The 18891-nt window shown below is 41.9% G+C and overlaps 1 protein-coding gene across 1 annotated transcript in view; it reads left to right on the top strand.

The window, feature by feature from the left end:
* The window catches only part of sec24d (SEC24 homolog D, COPII coat complex component), a 250364-nt gene that overhangs the window by 9954 nt on the left and 221519 nt on the right, over window positions 1-18891 (top strand). The window contains exons 2-4 of the mRNA XM_041185982.1: window positions 14288-14479; window positions 16593-16722; window positions 17218-17366. Coding sequence (XP_041041916.1) covers window positions 14338-14479; window positions 16593-16722; window positions 17218-17366 — 421 coding nt within the window. The 5' untranslated portion in view covers window positions 14288-14337. The remainder of the gene's footprint in view (window positions 1-14287; window positions 14480-16592; window positions 16723-17217; window positions 17367-18891) is intronic.

Raw genomic sequence — 18891 nt, 5'->3', positions numbered from 1 at the left:
AGTGAGTGAGCAAATGCATGGCAGATGCAGTATAATGTGGATAAATGTGAGGTTATCCACTTTGGTAGCAAAAACAGGAAGGCAGATTATTATCTGAGTGGCTATAAATTGAGAGAGGGGAGTGTGCTCGTACACCAGTCGCTGAAGGTAAGCATGCAGGTGCAGCAGGCAGTAAAGAAGGCAAATGTTTTGTTGGCCTTTGTAGCAAGAGGATTCAAGTACAGTAGTAGGGATGTCTTGCTGCAATTATACAGAGCTTTGGTGAGACCACACTGGAATATTGCGTGCAATTTTGGTCCCCTTATCTGAGGAAGAATGTTCTTGCTATAGAGGGAGTGCAGCGAAGGTTTACCAGACTGATTCCTGGGATAGAGGGACTGACATATGAGGAAAGATTGAGTCGGTTAGGATTACATTCGCTGCAGTTCAGAAGAATGAGGGGGATCTCATAGAAACCTATAAAATTTTAACAGGACTAGACAGGGTAGATGCAGAAAGGATGTTCCTGATGGTGGGGGAGTCCAGATCCAGGGGGCACAATCTGAGGATACGGGGTAGACCATATAGGACTGAGACGAGGAGAAATTTCTTCACCCAGAGAGTGGTGAGCCTGTGGAACTTGCTACCGCAGAAAGTAGTTGAGGCCAAAACATTGTATGTTTTCAAGAAGCAGTTAGAGATAGCTTTTGGGGCAAAAGGGATCAAAGGATATGGGGAGAAAGTGGGAGCAGGCTATCGAGTTGGATGATCATTATGAATGGCGGAGCAGGCTCGAAGAGCCGAATGGCCTACTCCTGCTCCTATTTTCTGTGTTTCTATGTAGATAGTAATCTGTAGGATTTCTTTTGAAGTACTTAAAAGATAGGAGGCTTGAGATGGTGAAAGATTATTCAAACAGTATGGAGTATGAATAAAGCTAATATTTTCAGAGTAGTTCTGAATAAGTTCTGCAGGACCTGGATGAAAAAGTGTGAGGAATTCATTGTGGTTTCAAAGAAGCATGTGACTAATACAGATGATTGAAAATTGTTGGGAATGTGGAAGAAATATGTTGATGCTGTTCATTATTTAGAAATAGTAGCCTAGAAATTGGATTGTTCAGTGCCCACTTGTGGGATGAAAGCAGGTGTTGAAGGATCCAATATCATATGCAGCAGTGGCATGGCCACCACCATTATTGGACTGCACTGCTTTTAGGTATTGTTAGTAGCCATTGAAAGCAGTGTTGGCCAAATTTAAGTATGGAATGAAGAATCCTGTGCCTTCTGTGAGGCCTTTCTGCCATACTGGGCAAAGATTTATTGGATCTTGTGATGTACAATTTGCAACATCTTTTTGTTTCTAGAGTAACCTAACATGCAATCCTTAAATTGACTGCTGTAGATGATATAAGAAACACAAAAGCAAGTTTTGAAAACCCACCTGAATATGGAGGTGGGGTGACCCTTCTGACCCCACAATACATTTCTGGAATTGAATTTTCTGTTCATGAATACTTTTTTTTGCCATTCAGTAAAATATATGAACATAAGGAAGAGGTCAGTCAGCCTTTGCTCTGTTGTTTAATTAGAACATGGCAGATCCACACCTCCACTCCAAAATATCCAACTTTCCTTCACATCTCTTGATACCTTTAGAACACAAAAACCTGAAAATCTCACCCTTGAAATCTCCAATTGGCTTAACATCAGTATTACCCTTTGGAATTCTAAGATCTTGGGTTTCACCTAGCAGGTGTAATAGTTTCTTGGTAAAAACAAAAATACCTGGAAAAACTCAGCAGGTCTGGCAGCATCTGTGCATAGGAGCACAGTTAATGTTTCGAGTCCGAATGACCCTTCAACAGAACTAAGTAAAAATAGAAGAGAGGTGAAATATAATCTGGTTTGAGGGGGGGTGGGTGGGACAAGAAAAGCTGGATAGAAGGCCAGTGATAGGTAGAGATAACCAAAAGATGTCACAGACAAAAGGACAAAGAGTTGTTGAAGGTGGTGATATTATCTAAAGGAATGTGCTAATTAAAGGTAGAAAGCAGGACGAGCAAGGTACAGATAGCCCTAGTGGGGGTGGGGTGGAGGGAAGGATCGAAATAGGCTAAAAGGTAGAGGTAAAACAATGGATGGAAATACACTTAAAAATGGAAGTAGGTGGGGAAAGAAAAATCTATATAAATTATTGGAAAAAACAAAAAGGAGGGGGGAACCAGAAAGGGGGTGGGGATGGAGGAGAAAGTTCATGATCTAAAATTGTTGAACTCTATTCAGTCCGAAAGGCTTTAAAGTGCCTAGTTGGAAGATGAGGTGCTGTTCCTCCAGTTTGCATTGAGCTGCACAGCAAGCCAAGGACAGACATGTGGGCATGAGAGCAGGGTGGAGTGTTGAAATGGCAAGCGATAGGGAAGTCTGGGTAATACTTGCGGACAGACCAATTTAAGTGTATTTCCATCCATTGTTTTATCTCTACCTTTTAGCCTATTTCGATCCCTTTCCCCCACCCCACCCCCACTAGGGCTATCTGTACCTTGCTCATCCTGCTTTCTACCCTTAATTAGCATATTCCTTTAGATAATATCACCACCTTCAACACCTCTTTGTCCTTTTGTCTGTGACATCTTTTGGTTATCTCCACCTATCACTGGACCTCTATCCAGCTCTTCTTGTCCCCCCCTCCCCCCGCCCCCCAAACAGATTATATTTCACCTCTCTTCTATTTTTACTTCGTTCTGTTGAAGGGTCATTCGGACTTGAAACGTTAACTGTGCTCCTATCCACAGATGCTGCCAGACCTGCTGAGTTTTTCCAGGTATTTCTGTTTTTGTTTTGGATTTCCAGCATCCGCAGTTTTTTGCTTTTAACACAGTTTCTTGGTACTTATCTTGTCAAATCCTTTTAACATTTTAAACACCTGGATCAGATCAGTCCTCAATATGCTATATTCAAAAGGAATAGATGCCAAATTTTTGCAACCTGTCCTCAATTTAATCCTCTAAGACTGGGTATCATTTTGATGACTGTACTGCACCCCACTTAAGGCCAACTTTCTGAGAGGAGTCCTGCCCAAAACTGAATGCAGTACTCCAGAAGGGGTCTGACCAAGACTTTAAAATAGTCCTCTTAGTATTCCAGCCTCCTGAGGAAAAGGTCATCATTCGATTAGCCCTTTTTGATTGTATTTTGTTCTTGCCTACTAGCTTTTAATGATTTGTGTATTTGGACCCCCAAATTGTTTTGCTTCTCTGCAGTTTCCAGTTTCTACCCATTTAGTAAATACTCCAATTTATTTTTCTTGAGTCCTGAGTGGATGACTTTGCACTTGTCCATGTTGAACTCCATTTGCACCAGTTTTCCCACGTACTTAATCTGTGTCTCTTTGCAATGTTCTGCTCCCATCTTCATATTTGCTCTCCTAACAGTATCAGCGGCAAACTGGGATATTCAACTCTCTATTCTTTCATCCGAGCCTTTAATAAGTATGATGACCAGATCCCTGGGCATTCCGTTGTCACATTCTGCCAACTCTAATTCCACTCTGCCTCCTAACCATTTTCCAGCCCAATTCTAAAGGCTATCCCCAATTCTGTGAATTCTCACTTTTGTTAATAATCTCTTGTATTGAACCTTATAAATGCCTTCTGGAAGTCTGACATTCCTAGATATTTCCTTATGTACTCAATTAGTGACCTCAAAAAAATTCCAATAGTCAGATGTGACAAAACCTTAAGGAAATTTTGGCTTTCTCTGATCAGCTCATTTTTGTTCAAATGATCAGACACTGTATCCCTAATGATGGATTCTAATAGCTTCTCCATAACTGGCATCAAACTGTTAGGCCTGTAAGTTACCTGATTTCTATCTCCCACCTTTCTTATCATGCTAATTCTTATTTTCTTATCTTATGCTAATTGACATTAGCAAATTTCCGATCTAAGCACAATTACTGAATCAAAAGACTTTTCTTCACATGCTTCTTGTAATCCTCTATCCTAAATTTCATTACTTTCTCCATTAACATTTTTTAATACCTGTAAATTTCACCCTTTGATTTATTTTTAGTTTCCTTTCTATTGTTGGCCTACTATCCTCTTCTGCTGTAAACACAAATACAAAATACAGGTACAGTGTCTCAAATCCGGCTATCCAAAAACTTGCGATATGCGAAAACTGGACATTTTTTTTTAAGTTACCACATGTGAATTTTAATTCTTATTAGATGAGTAAGATAGTTTGTTCGGCTAGGTGCTGCAGCATGGTGACATGCTGACCAATTATTGGCTTTGTATGTCTGTCTTTGCTTTTGAGTGATCGGAGTGACCCTTGACTTCACCTGACCCAGCTTGGCCCAATCTGCCCGATCTGACCTATTCATTGAATTAAGGTTCCAATTTATTTTCTCCAAAAACTGGCAAGATCCGAAATCTGGCACAGACCCAGTCCTGAGATCGTCGGTTTTGTGAAACTGTACTTGTACTAATTTAGCAAATATGTCATTACCTTGTTGACAATTACAGTACCACCTGCATCTGTCTTTAATGGGCCCACATTTCTCTTAGCCACTCTTTTAATATATCTCTACTATGTGGCTTTTTATTGTATGCGCATTTTTTCATATTTCTTTTGCAGCTCTTAATGTTTTCTTTCTTTTTATTTGTTCTCTATATTTCTCCCAGCCAGCTGAAATACCATTTGTCTTGGCATTTCCACTTCCTTAAACATTATATTTTATTTCACCTGATATGCTGACTATAGTTGGTAAGTTGTACAAGTGGAACTTTTCTTCTTATGGGATATGTATTGTTCTTGCATTGTACTAAATACTCCTTTGATTCTGTCCCACTTTTTTATATATAGGTTTACCTGTTGATAGCTCAGACCAATTTAATATGCTAGCTTCCATCTCATTTCTTCAAAGTCAACCATACTTAAGTTTAAAACGTTGGTTTAGGTGTGCTCATTTTCCTTCTTAAACGCTAGTTAGGTATCATCTGGAGTACTGCGTCTCGTTCTAAGCAACATACTTGAGGAAGGATGTGAAGGTATTGGAGAGAGTACAGAGGGGATTCACAAGAATGGTTACAAGAATAAACAACTGTAGCCAAGAGAATAGATGGAGAGGTTGGAAATTTTTTCCTTGGAAAAAAGAAGGCTGAGAGGAGACTTGTAAGAGGTATTCAAGATCCTGACGGGTATGGACAGGGCAAATAGCGGGAAACTGCTCCCATTCAAGAAAGCATCAAGAATTAGAGGGCACAGATTCAAAATAATTGGCTAATAGTGTAATCGTGATATGAGGAAAAGTTTTTTCATCCGGAGGGTGACTGGAGTCTGGAACAAAATTCCTGAGAGGGTGGTGAAGGCAGGTTCAATTGAAGTATTCAAAAGGGAATTGGAATTCTATTTGAGAAGAGAGAACGCGCAAGGTTACCAGGATAAGGCAGGAGAGTGGAACTAGGTGAAATGCTCTTTCAGAGAGCCAGTGCAGACTTGATGGACCAAATCGCCTCCTTCTGCATTGTAAAGATTCTGCGATTCCATAGTGCTATAATGTCAAACTCTATTCTGATATAGTCTCTGTTTCCCATACTGTTAGAATATAAATTAACTCTGTTTCATTACTCATTACTAAATCGAGTAGGCAGTGTTCCCTTGTTGGTGCTAATTGGTTCAGAAAACTGTCCTGGACATACTCTACTGCATTCATCATCTTTACGACTTGAGCTGTTTTGCATCTCGTAGTCTATAATGAGGTTGAAGCTACCAGCATTTTGGCACAGTAGACCTTCGGATTGCTGAAAAAAGGTTCAAATGCCTCAAGCCATCAGAGGGGCCTTGCCTTGCAGAACATTCCAAATTTCTCAATTATTTTGGCTTGTTGCACCCTATATAACTGTGCTGCTAACAGCCTTTGCCATGGATTATAAAGAAAAGTAATTGCCCCATGCAGTGAAAGAAGAGGTGTTAGCTGAACCAGCAGTGTTAAGATATCCAGTGTATGATAGTAATTTGTAAAAGCATAGGAAACCCTGGCCAAAAAAAGTTCCTTTTCCAATGTCATCAGCTTCAATACTCTTGAAAATTATTGCACTTTTCCATAACAACATTATTCTGTCTTGCTGCAAATAAGTTCTCATTGACATAATAGAATGCCAGTTAATCCAAATTTTATATGTCCCACTTGTGTATAATGTAGATGCATTCAATGTGTTTTCCCCCAAGGATTTCTTTTTATGACAGTGCACATTTTACCTCATAACCATATGCTCTAAATAAGACTCAGATTTTCACTGCAAGGGCTGGTAGCATGAGTCGTGAAATTGCCCAGCTCACTACTCCCTCTTCGGGAAAAACTCAGCTGGATGGCTGAATCTTTGCTCCGGGGTAGAGGGAGGGAAGTGGGGGGTGCGGTGTTGCTGGAGGGAGCGGTGGCAGGAATGGTGGCATGTATGGGATGGAGTCAGGCATTCTATCCAGGGATGCAGACTGAAGGTGGCCAGAGGACAGCTGAGTGCCAAAGCAGGCTGTTTCAAAGCCTGCCTCAGTTCTTTAGGACTTTATCCTAGTTGTTTTGTTAAATATTAGTCCCTATAGTCCCCACCCTCACACCCTCTCGCACCACCCCTCCAGCCACTTTCCATGTCCTGTCCATGCCAACACATGCCAATCCATGCCCTTACCCACTTCCAGTGGCCCCACATATGCTCCATGCCAACCCATGTCTTCCACCCACCCACAATGACCTCTCATTTTCCATGCAAGCCCATGACTGCCTCCTGATTACCCCACACCCTTCTTGCCAACCGATGTGTTATGACACAGCAGTTGGTAAAGGCTGAGTTATTTAAAATCCCAGAGGGAAACTTTAAACAACTGTCAGAACCTATACTTTCAATTGGTATATTTGAGATGCAGCTCTGAATTCAGAAGTGAAATCTCCAAGCCTCCAGAGGTTTTTTTATATAAATTAAATTAAATATTTATTAATTTTACAAGATATTAAACACATACACCTACAAATTACTACCATAATAACTATTAAACAAATCGCCAAATTAATCACTCCCAGGTGATCTTCACCAAGGCAACAATAACCCATAGACTGAAACAGACCAAGCTAAACACATTTTATCTTACGAATTCAAAGTGAGGCTCATTTCAATTTATTCCTTCACAGACACAGTGGTAGGTTTACAGGCTGCTTAGACCTCACATGCTGTTGACTTCCACATACAAAACTCTTCTATATATACCTAACCTTCCCTTTAAATGTAAATTCTCATTGCATTGCCAGGCCCTTTGAACTCCACCTCTTCCAACAATAAAATCCCTTTCATAGTACCAGTTTTATTACTAATATAAATATATTGCTTGGTGTCTCCTAGCTAGGTGCAAGATTTCACCCCCCGCACCCCCCGCCTTTGAATGGTTTATTCAACAAAATGCAAATATACTCTTTACCTCACTGTTTCACATCTCAAAGCTACTATGCATCAGAGCACCCAGACTAGCTGGCTTTAATCTAGTTAAGACACACACACTCACGCTGACAGGCACAGACCCTACTACAAGTCCAATTTAAAATAATTTCTAATAGCATCATACACATTAATAGCTTCATGACAATGCCAGCCAGCCAGCCACCCAATTGCCAATTATAGCCCTGTTTCAACTTATGCCAACACCATGACCCCTTATAACCAATTTAATGCCAGCACATGCACCACCTTTTGGTCTTGCATCTTGCATGCCACCTCATGGGCAGACCTCAGGAGCCATATTGAGATGAAATAAAATAAAGGTCTAAATACCAATTACAGCCTTTTACTATAAAAAAAAACTCACATTCATGAGAACCCATTCAAGACATTTAAATGCCCTCAAGTACTTAATTCTTTATAAAAACACACTTGTATTCATAACCCTACAAAGACAGCTAATCCTTTAATAACCTCTTTTGAGCTGTCAAACAAGCTGTGAATTTAGGATCCCCTACTGGGATAATGATAGTCTGTGGAAAGCAGCCAAGCAATAATAATGCCAGAGTGATAGCCCTTGGGGTAATGTCAACAAACAGCTATTGTAATTGCTGGAACAGATATTTTTTCAACTCACAGTGAAACAGGCAGTGTTTTTTTTTAATTAAAGGGCTAAGGATTTATGTAACTTAACATGACAGTTTTAGAGACCTTATTTGCACTTGAAGAGAATTTATGACTATTTAAAAAATTCATAACTCCCACACTGCAGGTTAAGGCCCATGCTACAGTGTGTTTGCCTCTGCGGTGTGTACCTTCTACATGATGCAATGCAATAAATAACCATGGCTTTTTTGACAGCACTTTCCAAACCTGCAACCTCTACCATCTACCTGCCCCCTTGACCCTATTCCCACTAAACTGCTGGCCACCTAATTATCCTCCCAATCCCCCATGCTAGCTAACTTAGTATGATTTTCTCTCCCCAGATACTGTCCTTACTTTCAAAATTGCCATCACCTCTTCCTCAAAATACTCATCCTAAATCCCTCTATCCTTACGTCCACATCTTCAACCTTCCTTTCCTCTCTAAAGGTCTTGAATCTGTTGTCATCCATCTTTAATGCAATCCCGGGTGGAATTTCACAGATGAGGAGGCATATTGCCTGCACCCCCCCAACCTCCATTGCAAGAATCAGCTGGCAGTCAACAGACCCAGAAGAGCCTGTTTGCAGCGATAATATGTCGCCAGTCTGCTAAACAAGCTGACGATTGGACTTCTGCCTCACAGTGGGAGGAAATCCAGCCGTTAAGAGCTGCTGCCCAATCTGATTGACCACCAATTCTAGCAGTGCCAATAGTGCTAGAACTGAGTAATGGGCCATTATATGGCATGGGCAGTGTGCAATGCAGGCCTTGGTAACAAGCTCAATTACCTGTTAATTACTTATTTAAAAATGGCAGGTGGGTTGCCAATTTTGGCCCCCGTTCAACAAGTGTACTATGGGGACCCCAGGTTGGGGGTGGACAGGAAATCGGTGGGCTCGCTACTCCTCATATTTTATGTGCCCTCCCCTGCCAAAAACACACCAGGCTGCATATGGGGGTGGGTGGGAGAGAGGGGCATAGAATCCAACCCCCATATATTGAATCTGTTTGATCAAGTATTCATCCATACCACAACACTGAAGTGGCTCCAAACCAAAGTTACAAATGCGATCCCCTGTGATTGTGACCGTGGTAAATTATTTTGTCTCAACCTCTCTGAACAATTAACGGTCTTTGAACAATTAACCATGCCATCCTTCTCTAACACCTTTCCTCCATTGTCCAGTTCAGTGATATTGTCCTGACCTGGTTCCATTCTCACCTATCTATTTGCAACCAGAGCATCTCCAGTAATGGTCTCTCTTTCTATTCCCACATAGTTATCTGCAAAGTTCTTTAAAAATCTTTCCTTGCACCCCTTATATTCCCCATTTTGTTGTTGCCCTTGGAGACATCAACCACAGACACAGGGTCAGGTTCCACATGATATACTGATGATACCCAGCTTTACCTCCCTTTCACCTCCATGTTGCTTCTGTTGTCAGATCGCTTTTCTGATATTCAATCTTGGGTTATGTGTAATGTCTTCTAACAAACTTTGAGGAAGGCTGAAGCCATCATCTTTGGCCACTGCCACATCCATAACCCTGTCATTGATTCTACCACCTCCCTGTTAGAGTGACTTAATGAAGAAAGGTTAGTGACCCATGAGTCAAATCAACTTGAGTAACACAAACAAGTGCTTTGTCTATTGGGGACTAACAGTATTACTATTTGGGACAGTCCCTAATGCTGAGCTGGACTAAGGGTTTCACACCATATTTATAACTTTTCTTGAAATGCTACAACTATCACTCATACTCATGTTTCTGTTGGGTTGCTGTATATCTTAGATGACTGAATTATCTCAGAACAATGCAGTGATGACTCTTAAAACATCCCAGAACTTACGTTGGGCTGAATATTTTTTTTTAATTCATTCATGGGATGTGGGCTTTGCTGGCTGGGCCAGCATTTATTGCCCATCCCTAGTGGCCCTTGAGAAGGTGGTGGTCAGCTGCCTTCTTGAACCACTGCCGTCCATGTGATGTAGGTACACCCACAAGAGTTGTTAGGAAGGGAGTTCCAGGGTTTTGAGGCAAGGATGGCTCTCCATCCAGACCCAAGACCCCCTGCCCCGCCACTGCCCCGGAAGAAAAGTCAACATGGAGCTGATATGGTCCACACTGTCCCGCCTCGTAGCCATAAAGTGCTGCAGGGCAGCTAAACGAGGGCCAGCTCTCTGTCAGTAGCTCCATCAATCCTGGCAACTCCAAAAACTTGTCAATGGAAGCTGCCAGAACAAAGGAAGAAGGCCCATGGATCCCTGGAGGGGGTAAGCCTGGGGTCCTGGGCAGCGAGGTTGGGGTAGGTCAGAGAGGAGGGCGGTGATGTGGTGGGTTTAAGGCTGCAGCCGGGTGGCGAGGAAACATAAACATAGAAAATAGGAGCAGGAGTAGGCCCTTTGGGCCTGCTCTGCCATTTAGTATGACCATAACTGATCTTTTATCTCAACACCGTGCTCCTGCTCTCTCCCCTATAGCCCTTTATGCCTTTAGAGTCTAGAAATCTATATGTTTCCTTCCGAAATATATTCAGTGACTTGGCTTCCACAGCCTTCTGTGGTAGAGAATTCCACAGGTTTACCACCCTCTGAGTGAAGAAGTTTCTCCTAATCCCAGTCCTAAATTGCCTATCCCATATCCTGAGACTCTGACCCCTTGTTCTAGATTCCCCCAGACAGAGGAAACATCCTCCCTGCATCCAGGTTGTCCAGCCCTGTCAGAATTTTATATGTTTCAATGAGATCCCCTCTCATTCTTCTAAACTCCAGTGAATACAAGCCTAGTCAACCCAACCTCTCCTCATATGACAATCCTGCCATCCCAGGAATCAGTCTGGTAAACTTTCGCTGCACTCCCTCCATGGCAAGCATATTCGTTTTTAGGTAAGGAGATCAGAATTGCACACAATACTGCAGGTATGATCTCAAAGGCCTTGTACAGCTGCAGTAAGATGTCTTTGCTCCTGTACTCAAATCATCTTGCAATGAAGGCCAACACACCATTTGTCTTCCTAACTGCTTGATACACCTGCATGCTTGCTTTCAGTGACTGATGTACAAGGACCCCCAGGTCCCTTTATTCTTCAATATTTCCCATTCTATTACCATTTAAATAATACTCTTCCATTCTATTTTTCTTACTGAAGTGGATAACTTCACACTTAGCTATGTTATACTGCATTTGCCATGTGTTTACCCACTTACTCAACTTGTCTAAATCACCTTGAAGCCTCTTTACAGGAAGGGAGGGCCCCACGATTGGCAAAGGGCATCACCTGAAGAGTGAACACCACCCCCCCACCACTTCTTCCCTGTCCTTTGAAGGACTTTAAAAAAAATTAGGCTGCCTGTTCCTGTCCAAGCCAAACATTTTATGGCGTGGGTAGCATATTATTAGGGTAAATTGGCTCGACAACAAACCTAATTGACCCTTGATTATTTATTTGAATATGGTGGGCGGGCTGCCGATTTTGGCACCCACCCATTACCACACCCCCCCCCCACCCAACAATCATATTATGGAGGTGAGCTTGGGCTGGGCAGGAAGATGATGCACTGGGCACCTGTCCTTTTTTATATGCCCCCCTGCCCAAAAAACAGCTGTTGGGGACACTCAAAATACAGCCCATTGTATTTGTTAGATTCTAGATCCTTTCCAGAACATTCTTAATCTGGTATCAGTACTTAACCTTCTAGTTTCACACACAGGTTTAAACAATCAAGCAAGTGTACAAGGATCAGTGTACCAGACTAACATAATCAAACATAGATGAAACAAACCATTGAACACTACAGTACAGGCTCAGCAGATGTCAAGTGACTGGTTTTGATGCAGTCTTGTGCGATATTCTTTTCTATATTAGCCTTCAAGTTTGCTGAATCCTGCAAACTTTTTCCTGTTTATTGAATTTATCTCTCATTTTCTATGTAATGTTATTTACTTCACTAACGCTGTTTCTTCTCATGGTTCTTCTTAGGATTTATTGAAACCTAATTCTAAGATGATCTGACAACGATTCCAGCTCAGTCTAACACACCTATTCTATTTGATTATACTTAAAGTTACGTGTCCCTTTACACCAGCTGTCCTTGTTTTGTTTTATCTTAATCTCCCTATCAACCAAGTTCAACTAATTCTTTGTGCTCCATTGCATGTACTCATTTTGTTCCTTCACATTATATGTTAACTATCCCATCACACTCTATACTAGTGCCAAACTATTTAGTTTGTCATGGTGCACCATCCTACACACTCAGGTTGAACTAGACAAATAACAGTCTGTGAAGTCTATTCAACCCTGAGCTGACTTTCTGACCTCATGTATTCTCCATTGCAAAGACCCACCTACTCTCATGTCAGTAGCATCACCTCTGGCCCTGCCTGAGCTCTTCTGTCACAGAATCACACAGTGCAGAAGAGTCCATTGAGTCTGCACCAACACGTGAGAAACACCTGACCTGCCTACCTAATCCCATTTACCAGCAGTTGGCCCATAGCCTTGAATGTTATGACATGTCAAGTGCTCATCCAGTACTTTTTGAAGGATGTGAGGCAACCTGCCTCCACCACCCTCCCAGGCAGCGCATTCCAGACCGTCACCACTCTCTGGGTAAAAAAAGTTTTTCCTCACATCCCCCCCTAAACCTCCTGCCCCGCACCTTGAGATTATGTCCCCTCATGACTGACCCTTCAACTACGGGGAACAGCTGCTCCCTATACACCCTCTCCAGGCCCTTCATAACATTTACAACCCTCCTCCGTCCTCACTGTTCCAGTTTTCACACCACCACTAACAGCTTTGCTAAACTGTCTAGACTCCAAGCTCTTGGCTCTTCCATCTCACTACCTATCTCTCTCTTTATGGAATTCTTTAAACTTTGCCTAAGCATTTAGTCATGCCTCCTAATGCCTTGCAAATTGAATGTTGTCATTTATTGCAAGGGGAACGGAATATAAAGGTAGGGACATTTTGCTACAGTTGTACAGGATGATGGTCAGACCACATCTGGAGTAGGGTGTACAGTGTTGGTCTCCTTATTTAAGAAATGTTATAAATGTGTTAGAAGCAGTTCCGAGAAGGTTCACTCAATGACACCTGGGATGGGGGGATGGTGGTTATCTTATGAGGAAAGGTTGGACGGGCTGTGGCATGTATCCATTGGACTTTAGAAGATTGAGATGTGATCTTATTGAAACATATAAGATCCTGAGAGGACTTGACAAGGTAGCTGCTGAAAGGATGTTTTCCCCTTGTGGGAGAGACCAGAACTTGGGAATGCAGTTTAAAAATAAGGGTCCCATTTAAGGCGGAGATGAGAAAAAAATCTTTTCTCTGAGGATTGTGAAACTTTGGAACTCCCCCAGAGTATGGTGGAGGCAGGGTCATTGAACATTTTTTGGAAGGGGTAGATAGATTCTTGCCTAACAAAGGAGTCAGAGTTATTGGGGGTAGGCAGGTATGTGGAGTTAAGCTCACAATCGGATCAGCCATGACCTTATTGAATGGTGAAGCAGGCTCAAGGTGCTAAATAGCCTACTCCTGTTCCTAATTCATATGTTCCATGTCATGGTGTCCATTTGTCTAATTATGCCACTATGATGCACCATAGGATATTGTTATATTCTCAAAATTGTATATTGTTGTTACAGATGGTTTGTTTTTGAGTGTTATTAACTGCTTGTAAATTAGTACCATTTCTGTCAAGTAAGCATTATGCTTTGTAATGTTTTACCAATGTCTTTTTACTTCTATGCATCATTTTAGTTATAGGAAAATCCATTATGTTAGTTTAACATCTAGTTTAATGGGTTGATATTTTCTGTCATCTGGATCGACAGAAGATATAATGGAAATCCGTAAGAATCAGTTGGGCCTTGATTTTTTTTTTATGTTGACATGAGTTCTGCTAACCCAAACATGGCAAAGAAAGAACCAAGTTTTGTTTTGTAGATGACCTCAATCCATTTTGAAAATTGTCATCAAGCCCTTTATATAAGGAAAAGTGTTGAGAAGAAAGCCTTTCAGCAGTGATATGGCTAGAGCCAGTTGTAAATTACATTATTCGTATTACCAAATTCTGCGTCAGTGACATCAGCTGTGAAAGCAAGGGTGACAGGATTTGTGATCTATGAATATAATTTTGTACTTTTCCACCCTCCCAACTAGGCTTCTCAAGAAATTGGGTAATTTAAGGCATGATCATATTCTAATCAAAAATGAGTCAACAAGGCTATGTTGCAACACCACCTTATTCTCAAGCTAAACCTGGATTGGGAGGATATTCGACTGGCTTTGGTTCGCAGCCTCATTACGCTCACTATGGTGGAACAGGTCAACCTTATTCTGCAGCTCAAGCAGGTAATGCATATGAAGCAATACTTCTGGAAAGAAATTTTAAATTATCCCTTCCCCACCCCCACCCCATCATACCCTTCAAGAGACAAGCTAGCAACAATGTGACACCCAGGATCTGAAATTCCTGAGCCTGAGCCTGGAGGATTGGGTGGGGGAAGTGCAGGAGTAGGAGGCCAGAATTTTGGGAGGGGTCTGGTTCTGCTGGAGTTCTGCACCTTTTTTTTTAATTTGAGGAATTCCAATAGGAATTTTTTCCACTCCTCCCTTCCATTGCTATGTAATTGAAAGAGGTGGAAATCCCCACCAAAAATCTCACCAGTTTCACCTTTACTGGTTGTTTCAGTTGATCAAGAGGAAATTCCGAATCTGCAATTTTAGCTCATTAGTAAGGGGTTGTTTATTGCTGTCTTTAAACCTGAGTTGCTGCTCTGATTGTATCCAGAATCAAAAACAATTTTCATCCACTTTATTGCCATTTAGTATCATGTCTCATGAGAAAGCTATATCTGTTGCTCCCCTGAGGAGGAATACCAAAACAATGGGTCCTAGAGCAGAAGAACTGGCATTTTAGAATTCACCCATTGAGGGTTTTTAGGCTAAGGGTGAATTACCTTGGATTATCTGAAGAGTAGCATGTTTGGCAGTCCAGATTAAGCACTAGCACCTGATTTTTGCTGAGTCAGATTGACTCTGGAACCAGTTAGAAATGGGAGTGGGACCTGATTCCAAGATTCCCGCCCTCATTTGTGGCACCCTCAATTTTCACTGGTACGGGATAAGTGTGCGGGTAGCGACCCTGCACACTGCACTCCTGACCTCGTTGTCTCCATTGCAGAGGTAGGCATCTCCTATCCACCCCCCACAATTTTCATGGAGTCGGGCTAGCTTTTGGATGACTTGTAGTTCATAGCTCCTCAGAGGAGTTGTGAACCATAGTCGGGATTCGGGAAACTTTTGAAAGGGAAGTTCAAAAGGTCTTACCTGTGCCCCCCATGATGCTTCAATTCCAAGTTAGTGCCAATTCATGCCCCGTACCATGGCTCCTCACACCCTCCATGCCAACTCATGGCCCTTCCATATCCAGTCACCGAGTATACACTGTGCGCAGAACTAATGAGCCATATGGTAACAATGTTATATGTGCAACTGCTCAGAAAAAAAACACCATTCCACAAGTCTTTCTTGGAAAAAAAAACTGCTGTTCCTCTAATCCTATAAAAGTGTTAATCAAAGACAATTAAATACCCAATAACAGGCTTCAAACATGTCAAACCTCTTAACCCTGTGCAAATATATATTGCGACATTGACAAAAGGGATCACAGAAAGAACATCTTATTATAACCACTTAAATATGTCACTCAAACTAAGTCAAGAGTTCTTTCCAGTTGTCAAAACAGAACTCCCTGCTGAGATAATCCTTTTTTGAGTCTCGGCTCTCAACCGAGCCTGCAGAATGAGGACACGTGTAAGAACTCTTTCAGTAAAACTGGATGGTTCCATTGCATTGACGTTCTGTCAGGAAATCAATGTAATTTGAGCATAAATTCTAAATATTTATTTTTTTAGGTCAAATGTTAAGAGTCTACTCGTAAACAAAATTACCTAATTTAAATTGAGGAGGCGGTGGCATAGTAGTATTGTCACTGGACTAGTATTCCAGAGACCCAGGGTAATGTTCTGGGGACCCAGGTTTGAATCCCACCACAGCAGATGGTGAAATTTGAATTCAGTAAAATTCTGGAATTAAAATTGCTCATAGTCATAAAATCCCATCTGGTTCACTAATATCCTTTAGGAAAGGATACTTGGCCTGGCCTGCATGTGACTCCAGACTCTCTGCCAGCGATGGCCGCATCCCATGAATGAATAAAACAAAGTTCAATTCTTTATAATACAGAAATGAATTTGAAATGTCAGGAGTAGATTGTATTGCAGACAGTAGAATTGAAGGAATGTACAAACAGAGAACCGTTCCAATTTTCATATTTGTGGGAACATGTTTTATGTTGGAGATACTTTTTACAGGCATTTATTTTTGTACATTGCTACTGTCCTCAAAAGGGATTAATTATCTAAGTATAGACTTATGGTTAATAGATCTATTTTCTTTTCAGGGCTTTTAAAACCAGTACCCTCACCTCATGTACCTTCAGTTTCTGCTGGTCATCCAACACCTGCTCCAAGCCCGTTTGGTCAAACTCACCTCCAGAATGGAATATATAATCCTGGAAACCAGATGCCAAGGTATTTGCCAAAACACACGTTTTAAGATGTGCAAAATACCATTTTACACTGGCAGATATGCAGTACTTTGTTCTGGTAAAATGAAATAAACCCAGCTTATGCCTTAAGAGAATGACCAAAGCCTGCTGCATTCCTTTTAAATTTGCACCACCAGTTTCCTTACGCAGTGATGGCAGAAGAGAAGTGCCTGTACACTAATGTTTCCAACTCTGGTTAGACACATTCCTAGAAGTTTTATGACACAATTAGTTGACTTCAATGGCACCCTCCCAACCCCATCACCACCCAGTCTTTTCTAAACTGCATGACTATTATGTCTTGCAGAGTGCAGGGTTTGTTACTGTAGTGGGTTCCACTTGGTTGAAAAGTATACCACACACCAAAAAATAAGTTAGATTTCCAAATGAACTGTCCAATATTGAAGAAAAAATTGAAAGCTGGAGGTGCCTTAGTAGTGATTATCTTATTATTATTTCATTATTTATTCATTTCCAGCTATGCAGCTCCTCCTCCATGCAGTGGTCAGACAGCGCCGCTTCAATCCCATGGTTCCAACTCACTGTCAAATTACCAGAATACTGCACCACCTTTATTCACACAGCAAGTCACCAGTCAGCTTGGTGCCATGCAAATAAGTGATCATGGTAAGTTTTTTTTAAATGAAGTAATTTAAACCAGTTGAATATTTAGGTATGTAGGGAGGGAGAGAGAGAGAGAAAGATAGGAAATGAGAGATTTACTCATGTTTTTATGTTCCAAAGGTTTCAGGTTCTAGATGGTTTCTCTGCAGTTGTCCTTGTTGATGCTCTCACCTTACAATTTCTTCATCCTTTTGAACCATGAGGCTAAAAGGGCATTAGAGTGGAGGTTGAAGAAATTGACATTTTTAAACTGCATGTGACCTCACATCCATGTGAAATGTAAGATTTCCTGAGGGACATAGTGCATTGATGAATTTAACTCTGTCTTGCTGCTTATAAAAAAAATCAAAGGCAAACTCCTCTTAGATTCTTGCAGTGATCCTAGGACACTTGAGGTCTTAATAAAGTGTGTTGAGCACTTTGTTAACATCATGTTGGCAGCTCAGTATCTCTTTGATTGCTCGCCTTTGTTTTCACTTTGTGCATCAAACAGATAATTTACTCCTCTGGAATTCATGTAATTTAAACGTATATTTAATAATTTCCCTTATAACATACAAATGGATGAAATTGCTGAAAATAGAACTTCAGAAAAAGTGAAAGCAAAATACTGCTGATGCTGGAGATTTGAAATAAAAACTGAAAGAAGAGTTATATTGGATTCGCAATAATAATTATGTTCCTCTCTCCACAGATGCTGCCAGATCAGCTGAGTTTTTCCAGAACTCAGTTTTTATTTCAGAGAAAGTGACTTTTGTGTGCAAGGAAAAATCATCAAAATCAGAGTTAGAAACATGAAATTTTTCAGTCCGGGTTGTGGGGGGGGCTGGGGTAGGGTGGGGGTTGGTGTGGGGGTGGGGGGGGGGGGGTGCGCAGGGTGGGGGTGGGGGTTGGTGGCGGGGGGGGGCGGGTTGCATGGGGTGGGGGTGGGGGTTGGTGTGCGGGCCCGACACACCAACGTGTAAAATGATGCGCAATGATGTTAGGCATGCGTCCCGATGTCACCGCGCACCATCTCTCAAGGGAGACAGTGACCTCCATCTGTCAGATGATCGGCCCTGAGATCAGCTTCAACTATGTGGGTGGATACCCCATGCCAGCGGCACTGAAGGTCACGGTTGCCCTCAACTTCTACGCCTCCGGCTCCTTCCAGGGGTCAGTGGGTGATCTTACTGGAGCCTCCCAGTCAGCTGTCCACAGTTGTGTCAAGCTGGTGACAGATGCTCTGTTCAGGAGTACATTGACTTTCATTCACTACCGCACAGACGAGGCCAGCCAGGCAGAGCGAGCCAGAGGTTTTGCTTCATTTGCTGGGCTCCCCTGCGTCCAGGGTGCCATCGATTGCACACATGTGACTATCAGGGCGACAGCTGGTGAGCTGGGAGCCTTCATCAACAGAAAGGGCTTCCACTCCATGAACGTGCAGATAATGTGTGCCCACAGGATGCAGATTCTGCAAATCTATGCATGGTACCCAGGCAGTTTCCATGACCTGTGCATCCTGAGACATGCCCAGTTACCGAGGCTC

This window comes from Carcharodon carcharias, chromosome 1, assembly GCF_017639515.1.
Source record: "Carcharodon carcharias isolate sCarCar2 chromosome 1, sCarCar2.pri, whole genome shotgun sequence".
NCBI classification, from domain to species: Eukaryota; Metazoa; Chordata; class Chondrichthyes; order Lamniformes; family Lamnidae; genus Carcharodon; species Carcharodon carcharias.
The sequence above is the reverse complement of the archived record's forward strand: the minus strand, read 5'-3'. Positions and strand labels throughout refer to the sequence as shown.